Source organism: Muntiacus reevesi, chromosome 12, assembly GCF_963930625.1.
Source record: "Muntiacus reevesi chromosome 12, mMunRee1.1, whole genome shotgun sequence".
NCBI lineage: Eukaryota > Metazoa > Chordata > Mammalia > Artiodactyla > Cervidae > Muntiacus > Muntiacus reevesi.
The window spans coordinates 61,601,844-61,624,357 of NC_089260.1; the positions used below are offsets into that span (position 1 = coordinate 61,601,844).

General features: G+C 38.0%; 1 protein-coding gene across 3 annotated transcripts in view; it reads left to right on the top strand.

The window, feature by feature from the left end:
- TBC1D31 (TBC1 domain family member 31) overlaps positions 1 to 22,514 on the top strand; it is a 65,084-nt gene that overhangs the window by 40,898 nt on the left and 1,672 nt on the right. For 2 of the 3 annotated variants that reach the window (XM_065903222.1, XM_065903223.1), the window contains exons 12-21: positions 1,199 to 1,332; positions 1,653 to 1,832; positions 2,848 to 3,080; positions 3,327 to 3,479; positions 4,699 to 4,834; positions 8,749 to 8,841; positions 11,383 to 11,523; positions 12,607 to 12,801; positions 13,997 to 14,123; positions 21,771 to 21,866. In XM_065903222.1, the coding sequence (XP_065759294.1) occupies positions 1,199 to 1,332; positions 1,653 to 1,832; positions 2,848 to 3,080; positions 3,327 to 3,479; positions 4,699 to 4,834; positions 8,749 to 8,841; positions 11,383 to 11,523; positions 12,607 to 12,801; positions 13,997 to 14,123; positions 21,771 to 21,866 (1,488 nt within the window). The remainder of the gene's footprint in view (positions 1 to 1,198; positions 1,333 to 1,652; positions 1,833 to 2,847; positions 3,081 to 3,326; positions 3,480 to 4,698; positions 4,835 to 8,748; positions 8,842 to 11,382; positions 11,524 to 12,606; positions 12,802 to 13,996; positions 14,124 to 21,770; positions 21,867 to 22,514) is intronic. The other variant, XM_065903224.1, reaches the window with a different exon arrangement.

The following is a 22,514-nucleotide window of genomic DNA, read 5'->3' on the forward strand; positions in this document are numbered from 1 at the left end:
CAGATACAAGAGGGCTTTGGGTATGTGCATGGTGTTTTAACATTCCCAGAACAAAAAAAAAATAATAATAAAATTCCCAGAACAAGCAGTGTCTGGGACACTGTAGGTATTTACCTAAGGAGATGTTGCTGAACTGGGTTTTTCTTTTAAAGTTAACTTATAATGAGCAGCAGTTAAAATACAAGAAAAATACCGCCCCGCTCCAAAAAAAGCAGCAGTTAAAGAAGCTGAAATGTTTCTTTAAAAGCTTAGTCTTTGCAAGATTTTATTTATGACTGAATTATTAACTCAAATCTAACTCCTTAACTAATAAATGAAATAATGTAATTCTGGAATTGGAAGGACCTTATCAACTATTAATCCGGTATTCTGATCAGACCTTTCACTTGCTAATTTGAGAAAGATCTTAGCAAAACATGTAGCCACAGCTCAGTATTTAAAATAGAAAATCAGAATTTAAATAATTACATAGAGCTGAGGTGATTAGACATAGGTTCACTGAGCAAAAATGACCATCTTATTGAGGTTTTTTTGGAAAAGACTATTTTGGGGGTTGTGCTAGTTATTAAGTGAGAGTGAGTTAAAAAGTCAGCCTTAGAAGCCTCTTCAGCAGAATCAATTCTGCTTTCTCTTGGCTGAGTTTCAGAGGATACTGCTGCTGCTGTCACTGACAGGTTGGTTTTCAAAGTCAAGTTTACTGAAATGAGTTGTTGATCAATTAGATTTAAAACCAGACCTAGTGGTTACCTGTTACCATGGCTACAGAACAGTCTTCTAGAAATGGGACTCTTACTTTGAGATTACCATTTAGCATTGATCACGTGTATTGAAGACTTTAAATAGGGAGCTCTTTTAGGAGGGTCATTTTGTTAACCAGGAGAAATCTAAATACAGGTTGCACGCAAGTCAGCAGGAACCGGAGCGTTGTAGCTACCATCAGGAATATTTCGGGAAGATTTGTTCATTTAATTGACACTTTCTCATCGACTGGCTCTGAAGAAACTGGAAAACTTCTATAAACTTAAAATACCATGTTAACATGATGTATGTGTAAAATCTATTGTTCTAGAACTTTAAAAGTCATGTTTTCTTTATTAATGGGCATATTGAGGACATAAAAGTAGATACATTTAAGAACTGCAAAACCCTGTAATGATATAGAAAGGTAAAGATAAATTTTCAATTTTTTTCTTCATAGTCAATTGGTGTCAACACTGGTTTGAATATTTTCCTAATCCTCCTATCAATATTCTTAGTATGATAGAAAATGTTTTGGCATTTCATGACAAGGAACTCCTGCAACACTTCATAAATCATGATGTAACTTCCCAGGTAAGAAGTGTAAGGTTTTTAGAATAACATAGCTTACTCTGGAAGTTAACATTGGTTCTGGTATAAATAAAACTATTTTCTTGAAAGTCTATAATAAAAAAATACTACTGTTATATTTTTAACAATATTCCATTATTTTTCTTCATTAAACTGCTTTCCTGAAAGTCTGTAAAGAAGAACCCAAATTAGGGTAGTTCTTCTCATAATTATGTTCTTAATGTAATGATTTTAGTATCTAAACCAAACATGAGCACATTAGCAATGACTGTTATGACTTTTCCCTTAAGAACTATTACATTTTTTTTTCTTATTTGTTTTAGCTGTATGCATGGCCTCTTCTTGAAACTGTGTTCTCAGAAGTACTGACAAGAGAGGAGTGGCTGAAATTATTCGATAATGTCTTTTCCAACCATCCTTCGTTCCTCCTGATGACTGTTGCGGCCTACAACATATGTTCTCGAGCACCTTTGCTCAACTGTAAGCGTAAAGATGATTTTGAGGTACATATCCTTGTTAAGTCATAGTTCTCAAATTTCATTTGTTTCAACTAAAAAACCCATTTTATTTATTGAGTGCCTACTGTATGTCAAGTCCTGGTGCCAGATGGTAAGAATATAGCGGAGAACAAGTTACACCACCGCATCCTTGCCTTTTCATAGTTATAGTCAGTTATAGCCTGACTGATCACCTAAAATCATAGCTTCATGATAATATTGGAGTTGCATGCTTTTTGCCTATTTAAAGGATGTTTAACAATTGAGTAGTCGTTCATTCTGTGCATGTTGACTGGTCTGCGATAATCTGGTTGCTTATTACATGTGCAGGATGGTAACTATGAGAATTTTGAGGCTTAGCAGGACAGTGATTGACAGAAAGCATTGGAGATAGTTTTTAAATGGAGAGGTTCTTTTGGTAGACAGGATGAAGTAAGTTGGTTTTGCTTGTTTGTTACTTATTTTGTGGTTTCTATCAAATTTTATTTTCACTTCATAAGCACAGGATGCATACATATATGCATGTATGTGTGTATGTATATTAGAACTTGGATCTGCCAGTGAAATGAGATAATGTGGAAACTGTCAGATTTTTTTTGAAAATCAAACTTGTTTTCAAAGGCTAATTTAGGTTTGAATTTCTTTATTTTGTATTTTGAAGATAAATAAATTCTAGTAGAAGAATTTGTTTTGTTGTTGAAACACTCTGTTACTATAAAGGAAGCCTTCACTTTTGAGTTAAAATTTTAAAAGTGTTATTTCACAATTTCATAATATGGTTGTGTAATTTTATTACATTTTTGAGAATATGAAACTGGACCTTCATTTTGAAACTTGGGTTAAGAAAAGCTTCAGTGAATTCACACACACAAAAAAAAAACTCTTAAAGCTAAATTCACATTTACATGTTTAAATTTGTTTTATTCAATGAACAAAATTTGTTATATAATTTTTTATATAACGCATGACTATAGTTGCATTACTCTGTAAATCTCAGTTTAATCACAAAGTTTTCTTCCAGTATTTTTTTCACCATCGGAATAACCTGGATATAAGTGCTGTAATTAGAGAGGTGTATCGTCTCCTGGATACCACACCCACTGATATCCATCCAGACAACATGCTTGATGCTTTTGTTGCGCTGACAAAAGGGCAATATCCAGTGTTTAATCAATATCCCAAATTCATTGTGGACTATCAGACACAAGAACGAGAAAGAATACGGAATGATGAATTGGATTACTTAAGAGAGAGGTAATACTGGTTGTTCTTTGATGAAAACAAAATCTATTATAAAGGTTTTATGAAAAATGCTTGTAAATTATTAAGTAGTTGCATAAAATCAGAGTTTGAAGGAAATATCTTTAAAGATTTTTTGCATCTAGAAGCAAAACAATTACGTGTTAATCAGGTGTGCATTTTGTGTTGTGGTTGTTCTTGAACTTAAATTACTGTTTCCTTGTTTGTTTTTTGTTACAATAATAAACATTATCAACTTAGGCAGGCAGTTGAAGACATGCAAGCTGAAGTCGACCAGCAAAGAGTTGAAGATGAAGCTTGGTACCAAAAACAGGAACTGCTTCGTAGAGCTGAGGAAACAAGGAGAGAAATACTCTTACAAGAGGAGGAAAAGATGATACAGCAAAGACAGAGGTGTGTTTAGCACTTTGGAAAAAGCTGGACATCTGAGTTATTTTAATAATTTGTATTTCTTTCATTTTTCACTATTGTGAAATTATATATAGCTTCACTATATATGTCATTACCCAATTCTGCTATTTCCATTAAGCATATATTTAAGTTAATAAAAAGAAATGGTAATACACTTTTCAAAAAATTGGTCTATAAAAAAAAAAAATTGGTCTATAGTAAAATGTAATTCTAAAACTATACTGAGTGTGATATAACTTGCTCTGATTATTCAGAAGTAATACATGATCTAACGTACCTTGAAGGATATTGCTATTTAGAAATGTTATTTTACAGTGGACACAAATGCCTTGTACCACAGTGCTGGGTAAATATGTTTCAAGTTTTAAGTCACACAGATTAAGAGACAATTTTTAAGTCTCACAGGTATGTTTAAAACACAATTTTTAAAAATTACGGAAAATTTTAAAATTAAAAGAGGAGTGTGATTTTTTTCCATAATTTTTAAAAATTGTGTTTTAAACATACCTGTGAGACTTAAAAATTGAAATATAGAATGCTATTCTCATCGTGCATTTCATATTTTGGAGGATGGGGAAAGAAGTACTAAATGCTTATTCAAAAGTATGCTATTCAAAAGTAAGTATTGCCTTAAACATAAGGCAAAATGTTTAAGTTGATTAATATTATGGGATAAGCATTAACACTAACCCTAATTATTGGGAAAATCACTTTTGTAAGTGTTTATTGATTATTTTTGGATAGGACTTTATGAAACAGATTTCTGGTGTAGGTTAAAAAAATTACTGAACTGAGCCATTAGCCTTCTGCAAAATTCTAAAAGAATAATCATACATAATCTTTGGTGACATAGGAGTATTTTTTTTTTACATTCTTTTCTCAAATATATCAATTGTATTGAAGTGATCTGAGTAGTAGACCTATTAAAGAGAACATTTAAGTATGAAGAAGTAGCCAGTTTAGCTATAATTTGGCTGTAGTCATGTACACTTGTTATTTTCATGAATGCAGGCTTGTTTTCTAACTGAGCACTTTTCATTGTATTATAAAAATAGCCATGTTACGATGGCACCAGTTAAATTGGGAAAGCAGGCTAAAATAGGTTTCAGGCCTTTCATTGTTGTGGAACATAGCACTTTTCCATTTAAATACACATTCGGAAATGATTTTATTGATTCCTCTTATGTATTGTGTGTTTAAGACTAGCTGCTGTGAGAAGAGAGTTGAAAGTAAAGGAAATGCACTTACAAGACGCTGCAAGAAGACGTCTCCTGCAGCTTCAACAAGATCAGCATGAAATGGAGCTGAGAAGACTGGATGAGGAGATTGAGAGAAAGGTTTATTATTCTTAACTCATACGTTATCTCCATTTACTCTCATTTAAATGTAACAAACACCTTCAAGTTAAATATGGTTCCTAGATTTCAAAATGTATACCAAATAGCCCCTTTAGTTTTATATAGTTTCTTCCATCCCCCAGCTATTCTTACTTTCTTTTGTATTTTATTAATGGTTAAATATTTTAGAAATTTCAGGAAAATGAGTCAAGTTGATAAGGGTCTTTGATGACTGGTTCTTTGAAAATGGAAATATCAATTAACCATGAAGTTAATTGTGAAGTAAGGGAAATATTTTTTTAATATAAAAATTTACACATAGCCAGTCTAAAAAGATTTTGATTATAAAATATATAGCGTTAAAAATGGACCTTCTCCACTCTTCTCTCATTTCACCCCCAGAGATAAATTATTTTTTATGGTTGTATAGTATACGATTTTATGGCCATATCATTGGTTATTTAATCCTCTGCTGTTGGATATGTAGGTTGTTTGCAGTATTTTGCTGTACACAACAGTGCCAGACTACATTCTCAGTACAAATCTTTGACGACTTCCATACATTTTTGTTGAGTAAATTCCAAGGAATGTCAAATTGTCCTCCAAAAATGAAACCACTTAAGCTATTTTAAGAGTATAAGACTACTCATGCCCTAGTCAATTTGGAGTGTATCAGTCTTACTATCTGCCAATCTGATAGGTGAAAAATGGGTTTTGGTTTTGGGGTTTTTTTTTGTTATTCTTCTTTTTGCTAGTGATGTTAACTATCTTTTCATTTGCCATTTGTAGATCTATAAATTGCATAACTAAATCATTTGTCCATCTTTCTACCAAGTCACTCCTTTTCCTGCCAGTTTACACAGGCTCTTTTATCATTTGGGGCAGCAGTGTCCAACAGAAATACGTGGGCCATGTGGGTAATTTTAAGTTTTCTAATGGCCACATTAAAAAGTACTAAATAGGGGAAATTAATTTTAATAACATTTAGCTCAATGTATTTTAAATTATCATTGCAATACGTAATTACCATACAGACATCTTTGAGGTGTTTTGCCTTTTGTTTGTACCAAGTCTTTGAAATGTAGTAGTGTTTGCACTTGCCGCAGCCCTCAGTCAGGACTGGCCGCGTTTTAAGCGCTCAGCAGCCACCCAGCAGCAGGTCGGGGCACTCACCCTTCCGTCTGTTGTGAATGTTCTCCTTGTGTTGCGTTCTCCTGTGTTGCACATCTCTAAGGATGTTTACAGTGTCTTGTCTTCATCATGTAAAATATGTTATTTTTTGGATAACCAACTTCATTAGTTTTTTATGATGCCTAGGTTTTGCGTCATGTTTATTAACCTTCCCATTTAAGGTTGTATTACCACGGCTTTAGTGGTAAAGAGCCTGTCTGCCAGTGCAGGAGACATAAGAGACGCAGGTTCAATCCCTGGATCAGGAAGATCCCCTGGAGAAGGAAATTGCAACCCACTCCAGTATTTTTGTCTGGGAAGGTCCATGGACAAAGGAGCCTGGTGGACTACAATCCATACAGTTACAAAGAGTTGGGCCCACCTGAAGCGACTTAGCACATTCCTGTTACCACCTATGCAGTTTTTTTCTAGTTCTGTGTTTTTCTGTTGTTTTTTTTAAATCTCTGTCTTAAGGATCAGATTATTGTGCACCAGCATGTCTGACTCTTACAAGACCACCTGTTTTGTAAGGCTCGTAAATTAGAATTGTTTTAACATTTTTCGGTGGTTAAGAAAATCAAAGAATCTTTCATGGCATGAAAATCATATTAGATTTTTTAAAACATATGAAATTCAAGTATCAGTGACCATAAACACAGTTTTATTGGACCACAGTCACACTTGTTTACATATTCCTTTAGCTTCTTTTGTGCTACAATGGCAGAGATGAACAGCTGAAACAAACTACGTCCCACAAAACCTCAAGTATTTAACTCTGTTACCCTTTCCAGAAGAAATTTGCCAGTCCCTGATGTCTGAAAATTACTGATAAATGTAAGAAATGAGTTAGGGACCAAGCTTACTTCTTTCCAAAGGCACATCAATTTTCCCAACAGCGTTTGTTGAATATTAGCAAAAGTCATTTGTCAGCTGATAGTTATTAAACGTTCAGTTCCCTTATAAATTTGATCTCCTCCTAGGCCAGTACCACAGTTGGAATAACACCTGTGTAATGTTTTACTAATTAGTAGGCCTCATTACCACAATTAGTCTGCCTTTTCAGTTTTCCTCAGTATTCTCAAATGTTTATCATTTCAAACAGACTGAAAATTTTCTCTCTCCCTCCTTCTCTCTCTGAATCCTCCCATCCTATTGGAATTTTTATTAGGATTGCATTGAATTTATAAACTAATTTAGAGTTTCAAACTTGCTTTTGATCACATATGAAATATTTTTATATTAATAATCTTATTTCTTTTTATAGCATGAGATAATGCTTTGTTTAAAGCCAACTAATTTTAAATTGTCTTTAAAATCTAATGACTGCTTTTAATTATCTAGTAAATGAGGTTGATAATTCATTATTCTAGAAAAGTCTGTTCTTCCCCAAAAGTAATTGCGGGCTTAGAACTCTGTGATCTCTTTATTCCTTTGAGATAGTGAAGGCAGTTTTTTGGTGAGAGCATCCTGTCGAGTCCTTTCAGGGCGTGATCAGCCTCTGCCTCCCCTTCCAGCCTCTTGCCCTTCAGCTTCCGGTCCTGACAGTGAGCTCTGAGCCTGCTGAACTTCTCTGCAGGAGCGTCTCTACTCACAATTCAGGGACTAGCAGGAGAGACTTCTTGGGGCCAAAGTGACACATCTGTTAGTAACAAGCAAAGTTGATCTGTTCTGCTGTGGTACATAGCTCTTTGTATCTCTGAAAATTCATAAGCTGAAGAGTTTCTGTAATTGAAATTCCTAAAAAGCATTCTTTGCTTTGCTAAACTTCTCCTCTGCCTCTTAGCATTGTAACTACTCTTGCTCCATCAACTCAAGTATCCCTACCTTTGAGCTAGTTGCTATCTCAAGAACCTCTAAGTTGAACTGGTTTTCAGTCTGTGGTTTTTTCACTCTTTGGATGTATGTCCTTGCACATCCCACTGTATCCTCATTTTTACAATGTCTAATTATATTTGATAGTGTGCCTGCAATATCTAACACTTTGCCTTGTGCGCAGAAATAGTAATGCAGTCGTTAACTGTTTATTGGTTAGATGATATGTTTAGATTAGATGCTAATGGGTTTTACTTTTTGTTCTGAAACACATATTGTGTTATTCTCACCCTCCCAAAAATGAGGACTTTAGGCAGCCAAGTATTTAAGACACTTCCCAAGATTCTCTATGTAAAGAGTCCTTTATCTAAACCCTCTAGTGTATAGGCATGAAATGCTTCCAAGTAGTCAAATTTTGGAGAAAGGTAAACTTTAAATTGACTGATTCCAAGCAGGGCACACACAGGTGGAATAGACCACAGTACACTTTGGCTTGGAGTTACTCATAGCCAAACTGAATTTAGAAAAGTACAGAAGTTTAATCAAAAAGAACATTAAATAAATGTTATATCAAACAAGATTAAACATTTTATATTTTCATCCACTGTGAATTTAAATTGCTCAAGTTTTTCTAACTCATAATATGGCTAATGTAATATGGAAAGAACTGCCATCTGTTCTCCCAGCCTGGGCAAATGAGCATATGGTAATTGTGCTTTCTTTTTTAGAAAATTACACTTAACTTTAACTCAAGAGATTATTTCTGGATTCCACAGTGAATGTTAATATATTGTGAATAACTCTGGCCTCAAAAACCCAATATCTATTATTTTTAAATGCTTTTAGTGGTTTGTTCATATTATAAGATTACTAAATTAAACAAAAATTATTTTTGTTATTTTTGATATTCACGGTTTGTGATTTGGCCATAGGTACACATGAGAGATCGAGAAATTGCTGCCACAGCCAAAGACCTGGAAATGAGACATCTGGAACTCGAATCACAAAAAAGACTTTATGAGAAGGTATAAATCAACCATTTCCAGTGTAAGAAAACCAGAGTTTGTATATACTCTCTTTAGGCTGTATTTATTCAAGGTTTTTTAATGTTCATTTTGTTTGTGTTTTTTCAAGAAGAGTATAGTGTCATCTAGGATTGTAAGGTAGCCAGAATGCACAGAGCTTGTTGTAATTCTTTAATTCATATTTCTCTTAACAACTTATTCTAGTGTCTGAAGCACCAGATGTAAGCCCCAGATTTTGCGTCAGGATCTTTTACTAACTTACTATGTTTTCTTATATCTGTGTGATAGTGACTGCAAAATTAACCCAGTACTTCACACGGATCCTATAAGGTAAATCAGACAAGAGCTGTAAAGCACACTTTAAATTTGAACCTTCTGGAATCAAATCATCAGGTACCTACCTTAGCACATATAATTCAGTTTCCATGACACTGGAAAAAGGAACTTTGGTACTGATATAAATATTTATTATTGAGGAAAAGCATTATGTTACTCACTTATTTGATGTTGAAACCATAAGTTTTCTCTTCTCTCAACCCTCTTAAAGTCAGACTGAGTTTGAAATCAGCGATAACTACAAATATGTAACAGGTATTTGCATATGATATGCAAACATGCATGTGATTATTTGTTGCTCACATTAAATAAGATTTAAAACATAGCATCCATTCTTAACTAAATCTCTTCTTAAGTTTCTACACTGAACTTTTTCTAAATCTGAGCCCCAGAGACACTGTCACTGAGTTTCTTATGATTTTGAATTAGAATTAATTCACTTGACTAAGCTTATTTTTTTTAACTATCGTTTGGGAGAGGTGGGGTGCTGGCACCAGAAGCATGATTTCAGAATTAACAGAACATTTGCAAGAAAAATACAAAGAATTTCAAAAATTTTTCTCTTAGTTTCTCAGATATTAACATTTTGCTAAATTTGCATTATCCTTCTCTTTCAATCTCCACATATGCACATTTTTTTCTGAACTGTTTAAGAGTAAGTTGCAGACTTGATGCTTTTTTGCCCTAAAAAATTCAGTTTATATTTTCTAAAACCAAGGATTGCTACATAATCATAGTATAATGATCAAAATCAGGAAATTAACATTATTTATTGTAAAAAACCTTATTCACATTTTATCAGTTGTCCTAAAAATGTCCTTTAGAGCAAAATGAAATCTAAGATAATCTATTTTTTCAGTTGTATGTCTCTTTACTCTAAGTTAGAACCATTCTTGAGTCTTTATATTTTATGACATTTATATTTTTGAAGCATAGAGGCCAGATATATTATAGAATGTTCCTCAATTAGATTTATTGTTTACCAGATGACTAATGATGTCAAGCATCTTCTCATGTGTTAATTTTCCATTTTTCTGTCTTCCCTGGAGGTCATGTGATTAATGTCTATTCAGAGTATGTAGGACCATACCTTCTCAGTTTTTATTATATCATGTAATTTTTTGTTGAAAACGAGATATTTTAAATAATAGGACAAATCTGGAAATCAGATTCTCTTCTTTCCCTGGGGTTTCTTGTTGTTTTTTTTGCTTAGTGACTTTTCTAAATTCTATAAAGTATTTTCTGTCATGCACAGTTGCTGAAATCTCTACCCAGGTAACCTGGTGACTGGACAAAGATTTCCTTAGGTCCCTTGAAGCAGTAAGCCTCCAGCCTTTGCCAAGGGGCTGTGTGTGCGTCACGTTGTGACACCCCTTCCACACTCAGCTAGGCAGTTGACAGCTCTTTTCATTTCCTGATTTTACGAAACCTCAATTCACCTGAGTTGAAAGCTTAGGACCTCTCAGGTCTGAGCATTCACACAGCCCTTGGCATGTGCACATTTTTACACATGCACCTAGCCTTCTAAAGCCAGGGATCCACTGGAGCATTTCAGAGCCCCGTGTAGACATCTAATTCCCCAGCTTTTCCTACCAAGCTTTTTGATTAGCCTGTTGTTTGCTCTCTGATCCAGTGCCTCAGACAGCCACGATATTCAACAGTTTCCCCTGTTTGTTTTCAGCAGACATCCCCAGGGAAAGGCTGTACATGAGTTCTGAGTCAGGTCAAATAAAAACAGCTTTGGGAGGAGGATCTTCCAGGTCAAGTGATGACAGTTCTCTGGGAATGAGAGTTTGAAGGACCTCCATTTTGTCCCCTCCATTGACTGGCAGCCTACAGTTTTCAAGGCCAATAGCAGAACTTAGGTGTGGCATGGAATAGGAATAACACAAGTTTAAAATGCCATAAAGTGCATCTGAGATTCAGCCATTTTTCTATGAATAAATGCTCCCAAGATCGCTGCAAGCCTTCAGTTAGTTTCCAGAGTTCTGAAAAAGCTTGTTTTGCCAGTGATCTCAGTGCTTTTAGAAATGAGAGAATTTTCAGAAGTCTTTACTCTTATTTCCACTGATGTCACTCACCACTGTTTGCTCTTTACTTTGAAAATTAGATGATTATAGTTTAGGTATTCTAAAAAACAGAAAAATCATTTTTGTGTTCTAGCATTATTACTATATCAATTGGTGATTTTTTTTTTTTTAACAGAATCTCTCTAGAAATCAAGAAGCTGTTGCAAAAGAAATGAGGGAAAATGCAGATGCCTATAGACAGAAAGCAGATCTTGAAGAACACATGTTTCATAGACTGATAGGAACCGATCAAACTCAGAACCAAAAAATTCATAAGGTAAATATGGTAACTTTAGTGTCTCTATAGAGGGGAGAATTTCCATCTACTGTTCTTTTTAAAGAAGGAATTCAATATTGAGCCCTATAAAGTTAGTTTCTTTGCTTTCAGTCATCACAATTCCTAGAAACTCAACATTATTTTATTTGCAGGTTACTTTACTGACAGCATACCCATGTGTCTTATACTCCTTGAGAATTTCAAGACTTGCAAGAAATAACTTGCAAGGGAAGTTATGCAAGGGAAATAACTTTGTGAATGATACTGTCCTACATTGTTAAGTCTTAGAAATTATACCTGAGTAGATTAGTTGCAAAACATCAGGTCTCTGCCTGGTATATAAGCCAGCGTTTTCCAAGTGTATTCTGTAGAATATCAGTAACTTAGTGTTAAATAAAATGGAGATGACAAGTATTGAAAAAGCTGTCTTAAAAGTTAGGCTTTTTCATGCCAGATTTGAAGATACATGGTACATTGTGAATCTTTGAGAAATTTTCTTAAACTTACAGAATTTCTTGGGGAGTATCCTTTCAGAAATGCTGACTTAAATGAATTGAAATGGAACTTGAGGCCTTCAGGGAGGAGCTTTGTTATCCCTTTAACAAACTGTTAAACGGGTCTATGGCAGGGCCGGGCCTTGTCCCAAAAGCCAGGAATAAGTGTAAGATTTCCCGACCTCTGTTCTGTCCCTTGACTGTTTCCCCAGTAATAACCGCCCCCCACCTTTTTTCCTTACAGGCTTTTGTCCAGTCTGTTAGATAAGTTCTTCTGACTCCTTTTCAAAAGATTAAAACATGGAAATTGTTTAATTCTCCCTGCCCCTTAGCCTAGAAGTTCTCAACCTTGGCTGTACATTAGAACCCCCTGGAGAATGCTCTGGAAGTACCAGTATCCAACTGCTCCAGAGATCAATTTAGTTGGTTTGTGCTGGAGTCTGGACATTGGTTTGTTTTAAACACTGAGGTGATGCTAATATGCAGCCAGGATTGTGAACATCTGTACGACACTTGGAGACACTGAATGGACGTACCGTATTTTATGTAATCAAGGCTGATCTTGTCTCTGAAATTTACAAATTCTTAGTTAATTGAAGAAAATTTGGCGAAAGCAGAACAAGCATGTCTAAATACTGACTGGCGAATTCAAGCTTTACATAAACAAAGGTGCAGTGATCTACACCGAAATGAATGTTACCAGGAAATAGCTAAACTCCTTCGGAAAAACAGGAAGAAAGAAATAGAAGTATTAAATGCCATGATGGAAGGGGAAGCTAAAAAGGTAAGAATGATGTTATAAACTTCTTGTTAATTATTTAAATCTTGAAATAGTATGTAATCAAGTGGCAAAAGCATCAAACCAAATAATTTTTTTTTTGAAAATATCTTAAATATGATCTAATTTTAATAGGTATTGCTCAGAAAAGTCCAATATTGATGCCACCTAAGAATGACTAACCCACTCCAGTATTCTTGCTTAGAGAATCCCATGGACAGAGGAGCCTGGCAGGCTGCAATTCATAGGATCGCAAAGAATCAGACAGGACTAAAGCAACTTGGTGTACACACATGCAAGAATGACATGACAAGAATGAGTGTCTTTCTAAGTTACATTAGTGTCTCAACTTTCTAGCTTCCTGTATTGGTTCTGGCTCATTGTATATTAGCACTTTAATTTACAGAATTTTTTATACTAATAACATAAAAGACTTTGAAAAGTTAGGAAATATATAGAGAACTACTAGTAATAAAACCCAAAATAACTGTAACTACAAGCAAGATAGAAATATTTTTCTTTTTCACATGAAGAAGTCTGGAGTAGGCAATCCAGGGTTGGTATCCTGTCTCCAAGATCATCAGGAAAACTGCGTCCTTCAACTTTTCTGCACAGCTTTCTGGAGTATGTCTTTCATTCACAAGGACACCTTTCCACCCATTAATTTTAAAAACTCCAAAAAACAAAAACAAAACAAAACCCAAAACACCTCAATTCCTCAATATTTGGGATCTGAAATGTACTGAAATGAATTATTTCAGTGACAGCTGGGACCCACATGTTTATGTGGCACTGAGGCTTTGAGTGGTAGGGACATCAGAAGTGCCTCTGCTTTCAAGGTTCTTCAACAGTCTTGAGCCAGGATCAGTTCAGTTCAGTTGCTCAGTCGTGTCCGACTCTTTGCGACCCCATGAATCGCAGCGCGCCAGGCCTCCCTGTCCATCACCAACTCCCGGAGTTTACCCAAACCCATGTCCATCGAGTCAGTGATGCCATCCAACCACCTCATCCTCTGTTGTCCCCTTCTCCTCCTGCCCCCAATCCATCCCAGCATCAGGGTCTTTTCCAATGAGTCAGGATAGGGACCCAAATTACCTGATACCAAGTAGAGGAAACAAACAGGCTTATTTCACTGTAGGAACTTGAATTTAGCACAATCTTTATGTCTTTTTTTTTTTTTTTTTCATTAATTTGTATCTAGTGGGAGGAAGCTGAAGAAAAAGACTTTCATTTGAAATCAGAAAAGAAAACTGCTGCTCTTTCAGATGCATCTAGAAGATGGTTCCTAGAGAAAGAGATACATGATGCTCAGCATCCGTGTGATAAAGGTGAGCATTCCTTCCCAGTGTTATACATCCATTCATTTTATATGGTCTCTTATCATGGATAAATTCTTACATGTGTTTTGGCACTTTTAGTCAAATTATTGCTCAGCTGAAAGATAATCACTAGTTACTATTTTTTGGTCAGGAAGACTGGGCTGAGGAGGTGAGGCTGTTTAAAAAAAAAGCTCCAAGAAAAATTTCTCAACCATCCTATACAATTCTGTCTTATTCCATGGTTTCATGGTCCTGGGCATCCCCTTAATATACTAGAATATAATTTGTTGCCAAAGTGCTATATCTAGTTAATTTTAGTTAAAAAAAAGTGTGCTTTGCCAATAACTGGTCCTCAGAACAGCAGTATATGAAAGTAGCACAAGGAAACTCATTATAGGATCTAATCAAATGTTAGGTTTTGGTGCAAGGCTTCTTTTGAGGCTCAGCTGGTCAAGAATCCACCTGCAATGCGGGAGACCTGGATTTGATCCCTGGGTTGGGAAGATCCCCTGGAGAAGGGAAAGGCTACCCACTCCAGTATTCTGGCCTGGGGAATTCCATGAACTGTATGGGGCCTATGGGGTTACAAAGAGTCGGACGCAACTAAGCGACTTTCACTTTTCAACTTACAGTGGCATTCAATGAAAAATCAAAATTGTAACTTAAAATTCTAAAACTACAGATACAGGGAACATTTATTTTACTATACCTTATATTGTTTCAGTCTTTTATAAAAAGTGTATGTATTACTTTTTAAAATAACAGCCTTATTGCTATATAATTCACATGCCATACCATTCACCTATACAAAGTATACAATTCAATGGTATTGTATTACCATGTATTAAATATATTCAGAGAGCTGCAGCCATCACCACAATCAACTCTAGAACATTTTCAGCACCCCCAATAACCCCATACCCATTTGCAGTCATAACCCATTTCCTGTCACTCCTCCCAGCCCCTGGCAACCACTGATCTACGCCTGTCTCTGTAGACTTACCTGCTGAGGAAATTTCATGTAAATAGAATCATATAACATGTGGTCCTTTGTATCTGACTTCTTTCACCTAGATAATGTTTTGAGGTTCAGCCATGTTGTAGCAGGTATCAGTACTTCGTTCCTTTTTAATGCTGAGTATTGGTCCACTGTGTGGGTATTTCGTGTTTTATTTATCCATTCAGTAACTGCTGGACATTGGGCTGTGTCCAGTTCAGAGCTTTTATGACTAATGCAACTGTGTATTACCTTCTTAATTACTTTTGTAGTGCACAAATTTGAAAAGTAAAAATAGAGATTAGATGCTATCATGCTCATTTAACTAGGCTGCTTTTGAAACCCCTCATTACCTCTCATGCTTTTGAGTTTAGTCTCAAATAGTACTCAGAGCCCTTAGGCATGCTATGTTTAAAACCTGCTTGTAGAAGACACCAGCCACTGGGGCTGCCTTACTCCCTAACCCCGTCACACTGACCCCTACATTAGAAGAAAACAATTGAGTCTTTTCAGGAACCTCTGAATTTAGAAGACAGTAAAAGGGAAGAAACTGCAGACGACTGCCTGCATCCATAGTCTCCTACATTTGGCTCTTCCACCTCCATGGTGTCTTCCTGTTCTGTCACCTACATTTTGTCAGCATCCTTAAGTTTCACCAATCAGGGAGAGTTTGGTTGATAATCATCCATCTTCAAAAGGCTTATGTATTAGGATTTGATCATTGCCTTAATCAGGGTGTAGAAATTAAATCCATGTCATTTAATCCTAAAACCAGGGGATAATCGGCTGTAATTAGGACAATGGCATTTTGATCACAGGTGCTTGCTTTGGTTTGTCACTCAGAGCTAGAAGGGAGGCACAGGAAGTGGAAACAGGCAAGTGTGCCGACAACAGACTGGTTATTTAAATATTGCCTAGTGCCAATCTCTGTTAGCAATGGGGAGGAAATTCCTACTGTTTCCCAGAAAACAGAACCTTCTGGACAATGTGAGTGGCCCTCACTGCCCCTAAAATCCCAGGCCCATCAAGTTAAGTTGAAGCTGAATAGCAATGTCTTATAAAATTATCCAGATTTGTAATGAGCAAAAGATTCGAACAGTTCTCCAAAGAAGATACTCAAATGGCCCACACACATATGAAGAGCTGTTCAGCTTAAATTAGTTGTTGTGCTTGCATGCTAACTTGCCTCACTCATATCCAACTCTTTGCAACACCATGGACTGTAGCCCACCAGGCTCCTACGTCCACGGGGATTCTCCAGGCAAGAGTACTGGAGTCGGTTGCCATGCTCTCTTCCAGGGGATCTTCCTAACTTAGTCACTGTGAGTGAGTGAAGTCGCTTAGTCGTGTCCGACTCTTTGCGACCCCGTGGATTTACCAGGTTCCTCCGTCCATGGGATTTTCCAGGCAAGAATACTGGAGTGGGTTGCCATTTCCTTCTTCAGGGGATCTTCCCAACCCAGGGACTTAACCCAGGTCTCCTGCACTGCAGGCAGACACTTTAACCTCTGAGCCACCAGGGAAGCCCAAGGGAAATACAAATCAAAACCAAATGGGAAAAAAATTAAAAATGAGATGCAGCTTCACGATCAGTTAGCATTGATATAATCCATTAACATGTGAGAGTTGGACTGTGAAGAAAGCTGAGCGCCGAAGAATTGATGCTTTTGAACTGTGGTGTGAGAAGACTCTTGAGAGTCCCTTGGACTGCAAGGAGATCCAACCAGTCCATCCTGAAGGAGATCAGTCCTGGGTGTTCATTGGATGGACTGATGCTGAAACTGAAACTCCAGTACTTTGGCCACCTTATGCAAAGAGTTGACTCATTGGAAAAGACCCTGATGCTGGCAGTGATTGGGGGCAGAAGGTGAAGGGGACAACAGAGGATGAGATGGCTGGATGGCATCACTGACTCGATGGACATGAGTTTGGGTAAACTCTGGGAGTTGGTGATGGACAGGGAGGTCTGGCGTGCTGCGATTCATGGGGTCGCAAAGAGTCGGACACGACTGAGCGACTGAACTGAGCTGAACTGAATCCATTAACAGCTGTGGGCAAGGTCCAGCCAAACCAGAGCAGTGCTGGTGGGAATGTGACGTGCACAGCCACTTCGGGAAACTGGCAGTTCCTCAAAAGGTTAAACACAGAGAGACTGTATGTGATCCCGCAGTTCTACTCTTAGATACATACCCAGAGAACTGAAAATATATCCCTGCAAAAGCTTGTATACTGAATTGCCCACAGCATCAATATTCATGATAGCCAAAAAAAGGAGAAACAATCCAAATACCCATCAAATGAGGAATGGATAAAATAAATTGGTATACCCATACAAAGGAATTTTATTTTGCAATAAAAAGGAATTAACTGATTCATGCTACAAAATGGATGGACCTTGAGAATTCTTATACTAAGTTAAAGAAGCTAGACCAGAAGGCCGCACGTTACATGATTCTCTTCATGAAATGCCCAGAATAGGCAAATCTGTAGAGGCAGAAACGGGTTAGTGGTTTGCAGGTGGGAGGGGTAGGGGAGTGGGCTACCAGGGCATATGGGGTTTGTTTTGGGGATGGTGAAAGTGTTCTAGAATTAGTGGTGATGATTACACAACCCTCAGTGTACTAAAAACACTGCATTGTACCGTTTAAAGGGGTGAATTTTGTGGTAAGTGAATTATCTTAACAAAATTTATTGTTTTAATGACATTAGTAAATGCTGGTGGCCAGGCAGAGCCTTTGGACCAGGTTTTTAAAATGACTGGGCCTTGAAGAAAGGGAGGAGCCTGGAGCAGTGGGAGGACCTTTCAGGGAGGGAGGATCTCATGGTGAGGTGACATGAACACCTAGTCCCAGCTTCACGGTAAAGGAAGACAAGACTTAAATAAACTTAGCCAGAGTCACTAAGCTGGGTCCTTCTGGTTAGTTTATTTACTCCTGTTTAATCTGTGTTTAGTAGAAAGTGTTTCCTGGTGTTTCCTCATTTGTAAAATGAGAAGATTATAGACTAGGTGATCTGTAATTTTGTTACAGTTCTAACATTGTATTATACCATTTTCTAACTCCTCATGGTTTGTAGGCTTCCCTAAGGATCTCTCTCAGGAACACACACATACACACACATCATTTTCCCTTACCGTTTCTGTGGATTCACCAATTAAAGCCTCCATGAACTATCCTTATATAAAAGTTGCTTCAGTCATGTCTGACTCTTTGCGACCCCATGGATGGTAGCCCACCAGGCTCCTTTGTCCATGGAATTCTCCAGGCAAGAATACTGGAGAGGGTCGCCACGCCCTCCTCCAGGGGATCTTCCCGATCCAGGGATCGAACCCGCATCTCCTGTGTCTCCTACATTGGTAGACAGATTCTTTACCACTAGTACCACCTTGTCTGAGAGAGACTTGTTAAACGTAATTAATCAATAGCAGAAACTTGCCTGTCAGGGTGATTCAGGTTCGGCTAACTGGAGCAGAGGGCTTCAGTACAAGGATGGTTCGAGAGAGTGACAGGGACCTTCAGTGCCAGGCTGAGCAGTTGGGCTTCATCCTGTTTACCAGCCCAGCAGACAGCAGAGTGACCTGTGGAATACCGAGTACAGGGCTTCCCTCCCAGGCAAGGAACGCAGTTAGGGAAAGGAAGGAAATTTAGTTTGTTCCTTTTTGCTCCTTTTGAATTTTGCGTGGTACATGCAGTACCACTTCAGAACAAGATCGTTTTAAATAATAAGAATCACCTTTGGGGCTTTAAAATAAATACCTTAATTAAGTGAAGGAAATAAGCAAGCTACAGTACAAGAAGTATAGAAAAAAGAACTTTCACCTTTTACCTTTCTGTTATAATTAGCAAGTGACCAGCAATTTTTTAGGTGCATTATAATTGTTTTTTTATTTATTTATTTTCAAATTGTTTTTTTAAAAAATACATATTCAGGAACTTCCCTGGTGACTCAGTGGTAAAGAATCTGCCTGCCAACACAGGAGATGCAGGTTTGATCCCTGGTCCAGGAAGATCCCACGTGCCATGGAGCAGCTAAGCCCGTGTGCCACCACTACTGAGGCTGTGCTTTAGAGCCCGGGAACCCAGCCCCTGAGCCCACACGCCCTGGAGCCCGCGCTCCGCAACGAGAGGCCATGCTCCAGGCACCGCAACTAGAGAAGGGCCCACGCAGCAGCTAAAACCCAGCCAGCCAAAACAAAATTATTTTTTTTTAAATACATATTCAAAAAACAATACATGTTCAGGGCCTCACCAATGGTGATTTAATTTCATAGATCTAAGATAGAAACTGGAAAGCTAGATTTTTGTTCTAAAGTTTTACAGGTGAATCTGCTCAGCAGTGTTTGAAACATTGCTATGAGCAAAGGAGGGAACCATCGGCCCCTTTGCGTTTATAACCCAGCCCTCTGGAAGGATGAATTAAGCAGCCGTGGGCAGGATGGATTGGGGAGGAAAGATGAGGGACAAGGAGCTGTGCGAACTCAGACCTGGCAGGATCTGATACTGAGTCATCTCTGCAGTAGTAGCTGCCCAGCCTCTGCCAGGAGACTAACAGAGCTGTGAGCTCCTTACCCTATTCCATTTTCTACCATTATTTTATTTAAAAGTTGTTCCTTCCTTATATATATAGTTGAATCTGCTCTTCTTTTTGTAAATCTTCTGATTAAAAACTATTCTCTGGTTATTGAAGTGAAAGTCATTCAGTCATGTCCGACTCTTTTTGACCCCACAGACTATAAAGTCAATGGAGTTCTCCAGGCCAGAATACTGGAGTGGGTAGCCTTTCCCTTCTCCAGGGGATCTTCGCAACCCAGGGATCAAACCCAGGTCTCCTGCATTGCAGGTGGATTCTTTACCAGCTGAGCCACAAGGGAAGCCCATTCTCTGGTCAGAATGGCCATCAAAAAAGTCTCTTAAAAAATACTGGAGAGGGTGTGGAGAAAAGGGAACCTTCTTACACAACTGATGGAAAGGTAAATTGGTGCAACCACTATGGAGAACAATGTGGAGGTACCTTTAAAAAACTAAAAATATCATTACCATATGGTCTAGCAATTCCAGTCCTGGGCATATATCCAGAAAAGACAGAAATTCAAATTCAAAGACACATGCACCACATTGTTCACTGCAGCACTATTCACGATAGCCAAGACACAGAAGCAAACTTAAATGTCCGTTGACAGATACTGGGTAGAGAAGATGTGGTACATGTATACAATGGAATACTACTCAGCCTTGAAAAAGGATGACACCATTTGCTGCAATATGGATGGACACAGAGATTATCATACCATGTGAAGTACGCCAGAGAAAGTCAAGTATCATATCAGTCACTTGTGGAATCTAAAAAACTGATACAAATGAACTTATTTACAAATAGACTCACAGACAGAAAACAAACTTACAGTTCCCAAAGGGGGAGCAGGGGGAGAAGGATAAATTAGTGTGGGGTTAACAGATACACACACTACTGTATATGAAATAAGGACCTACCATACGACACAGGGGACTGTATTCAGTATCTTGTAATAACCCAGAATGTAGAAGACTATGAAAAAATACACAACCAAATCACTCTGCTGTACACTTGAGACTAATACACTGTAAATCAACTACAGTTAAACTCTTCTGGAGAATGCACTTACTACTTCTGCTACATGATAGCCCTTCAATTACTTGAAGATAACTCATATTCTGTTCCCTGACACCAGTTCAAATCAGTCATTTGGTAATCCATTGTCTTGGGCTGCCACATGTCCCAGGTGGCTCAGTGGTGAAGAATTCGCCTGCAATGCAGGAGACAGGAGTTTGATCCCTGGGTCGGGAAGATCCCCTAGAGAAGGAAATGGCAACCTGCTCCAGTTGGGGTTGCAAAAAGAGTCGACACGACTTAGCATGCACACACATTATCGTAAAGACTCATTGAGCTAAAACTATGAGTTGAAACCATTAGCTGAAGTTTTTGAGCCCAGGTAAAGGGAGCATCATCTTGCTGACTCTGTGTGACCCGAGCAGTCTGGGTCCGACTCGTGGAGGCTTGGACCCTAGTGACGGGAATAAAAAGGAAGGGGTGTCCTAAGCGACGTTAGGATGAAAAAAATGAAGACTCTGATATCTTATTGGATGTAAAGCTGTAGGAGTTAGGAGACAGCAAAAACAAATCTAAAGGATGAGGATAAAAAACAGGAGGCGCTGGTTAGGTGTGGGATGCTGCCATGCTTCCCAGTCTCAAGAAGCCCAGGTGAAACTTGCCCGTCGCTGCGTCTGGTCTGCTGTGGCCTGTGATCAGGTCCCGCTTGGGTAAAGCCGACAGTGATCAGCTCCCAGTTGTTCTCAAGAAAGGCTTGCTAACCACGTTTCATAGTCTCTCCCAGCAATTGTTTGGGATCTCTGACCTAGCACCTGTATTTTTCAGTTGTCTGTTGGTTTTTTTGTTTTCGCTAAAGGTTTTTTTTTTTTTTAAAGTACTTTACTTTCAGTTCAGCTTTTAACTCTCAGTAACTGCACTTTGCTTGCCTTTTGAATGGTGACAGCATTCTTCCCAAAGCAGAAAAGTAAGGGACTTTTTATCCTTGGCAATTTTAATTTACTAGGGACCATTTGGAATTAATCAAGGCTTTCTATACAATCCACTCTTTGGTTTTTTTCCCACTTTTATAACAGTAGTACCCAAGTGCCGAGATGAACAGGTCGCCTCAGGCTGTCTGCCTAGAACCTCACAATTAAATGACATTTCTGAAATGGAGTCCTTGACACAGAGTAAGTCAATGAGCAAGAAAAATGTCTCCTATCACGTTAGATTTAGCAATGTTTAAGCAACAGTGGGGGTTCCCAGGTGGCTCAGTGGTAAAGAATCCTCCTGCCAACCCAGGAGACATGGGTTCAATCCCTGGGTCAGGTAAATCCCCTGGAGAAGGAAATAGCAACCCACTCCAGTATTCCTGCCTGGAGAATCCCATGGACAGAGGAGCCTGGCAGGTTACAGTCCATTGGGGTGGCAAAGAGTCAGACATGACTCAGCGACTAAACAATAACAAGGCAAGATTGTGGCTTAAATTATCTTTACAGCACATTGAGACCAGTTTCCCAGGGTACTGACCATGGAAATCCTAAAGTGGAAGCAGCAAGATTCTCAAGTTTCCAGCTGGGGAAAAACTAGGTCAGACCAAACCCCAAGGAAGGACAGTTTGCCAGATATCATTAATGCAAGTCTGTTTCTTCAGCACCAGCACTGCTGCCCAAACATAGCTGGAGGCGCTGATAGAAGTCTCTCACTGACTAAATTAATGGTATTCATAACTATTTTTTTACATCCTTGTGAAAAGAAAATCTCAGAATTAGTTTTCAAAGCTATTCCATGTTTGCGTTTTCTCGACTCTTCTGGAGCTGCCTCCAGCAACCATTGGA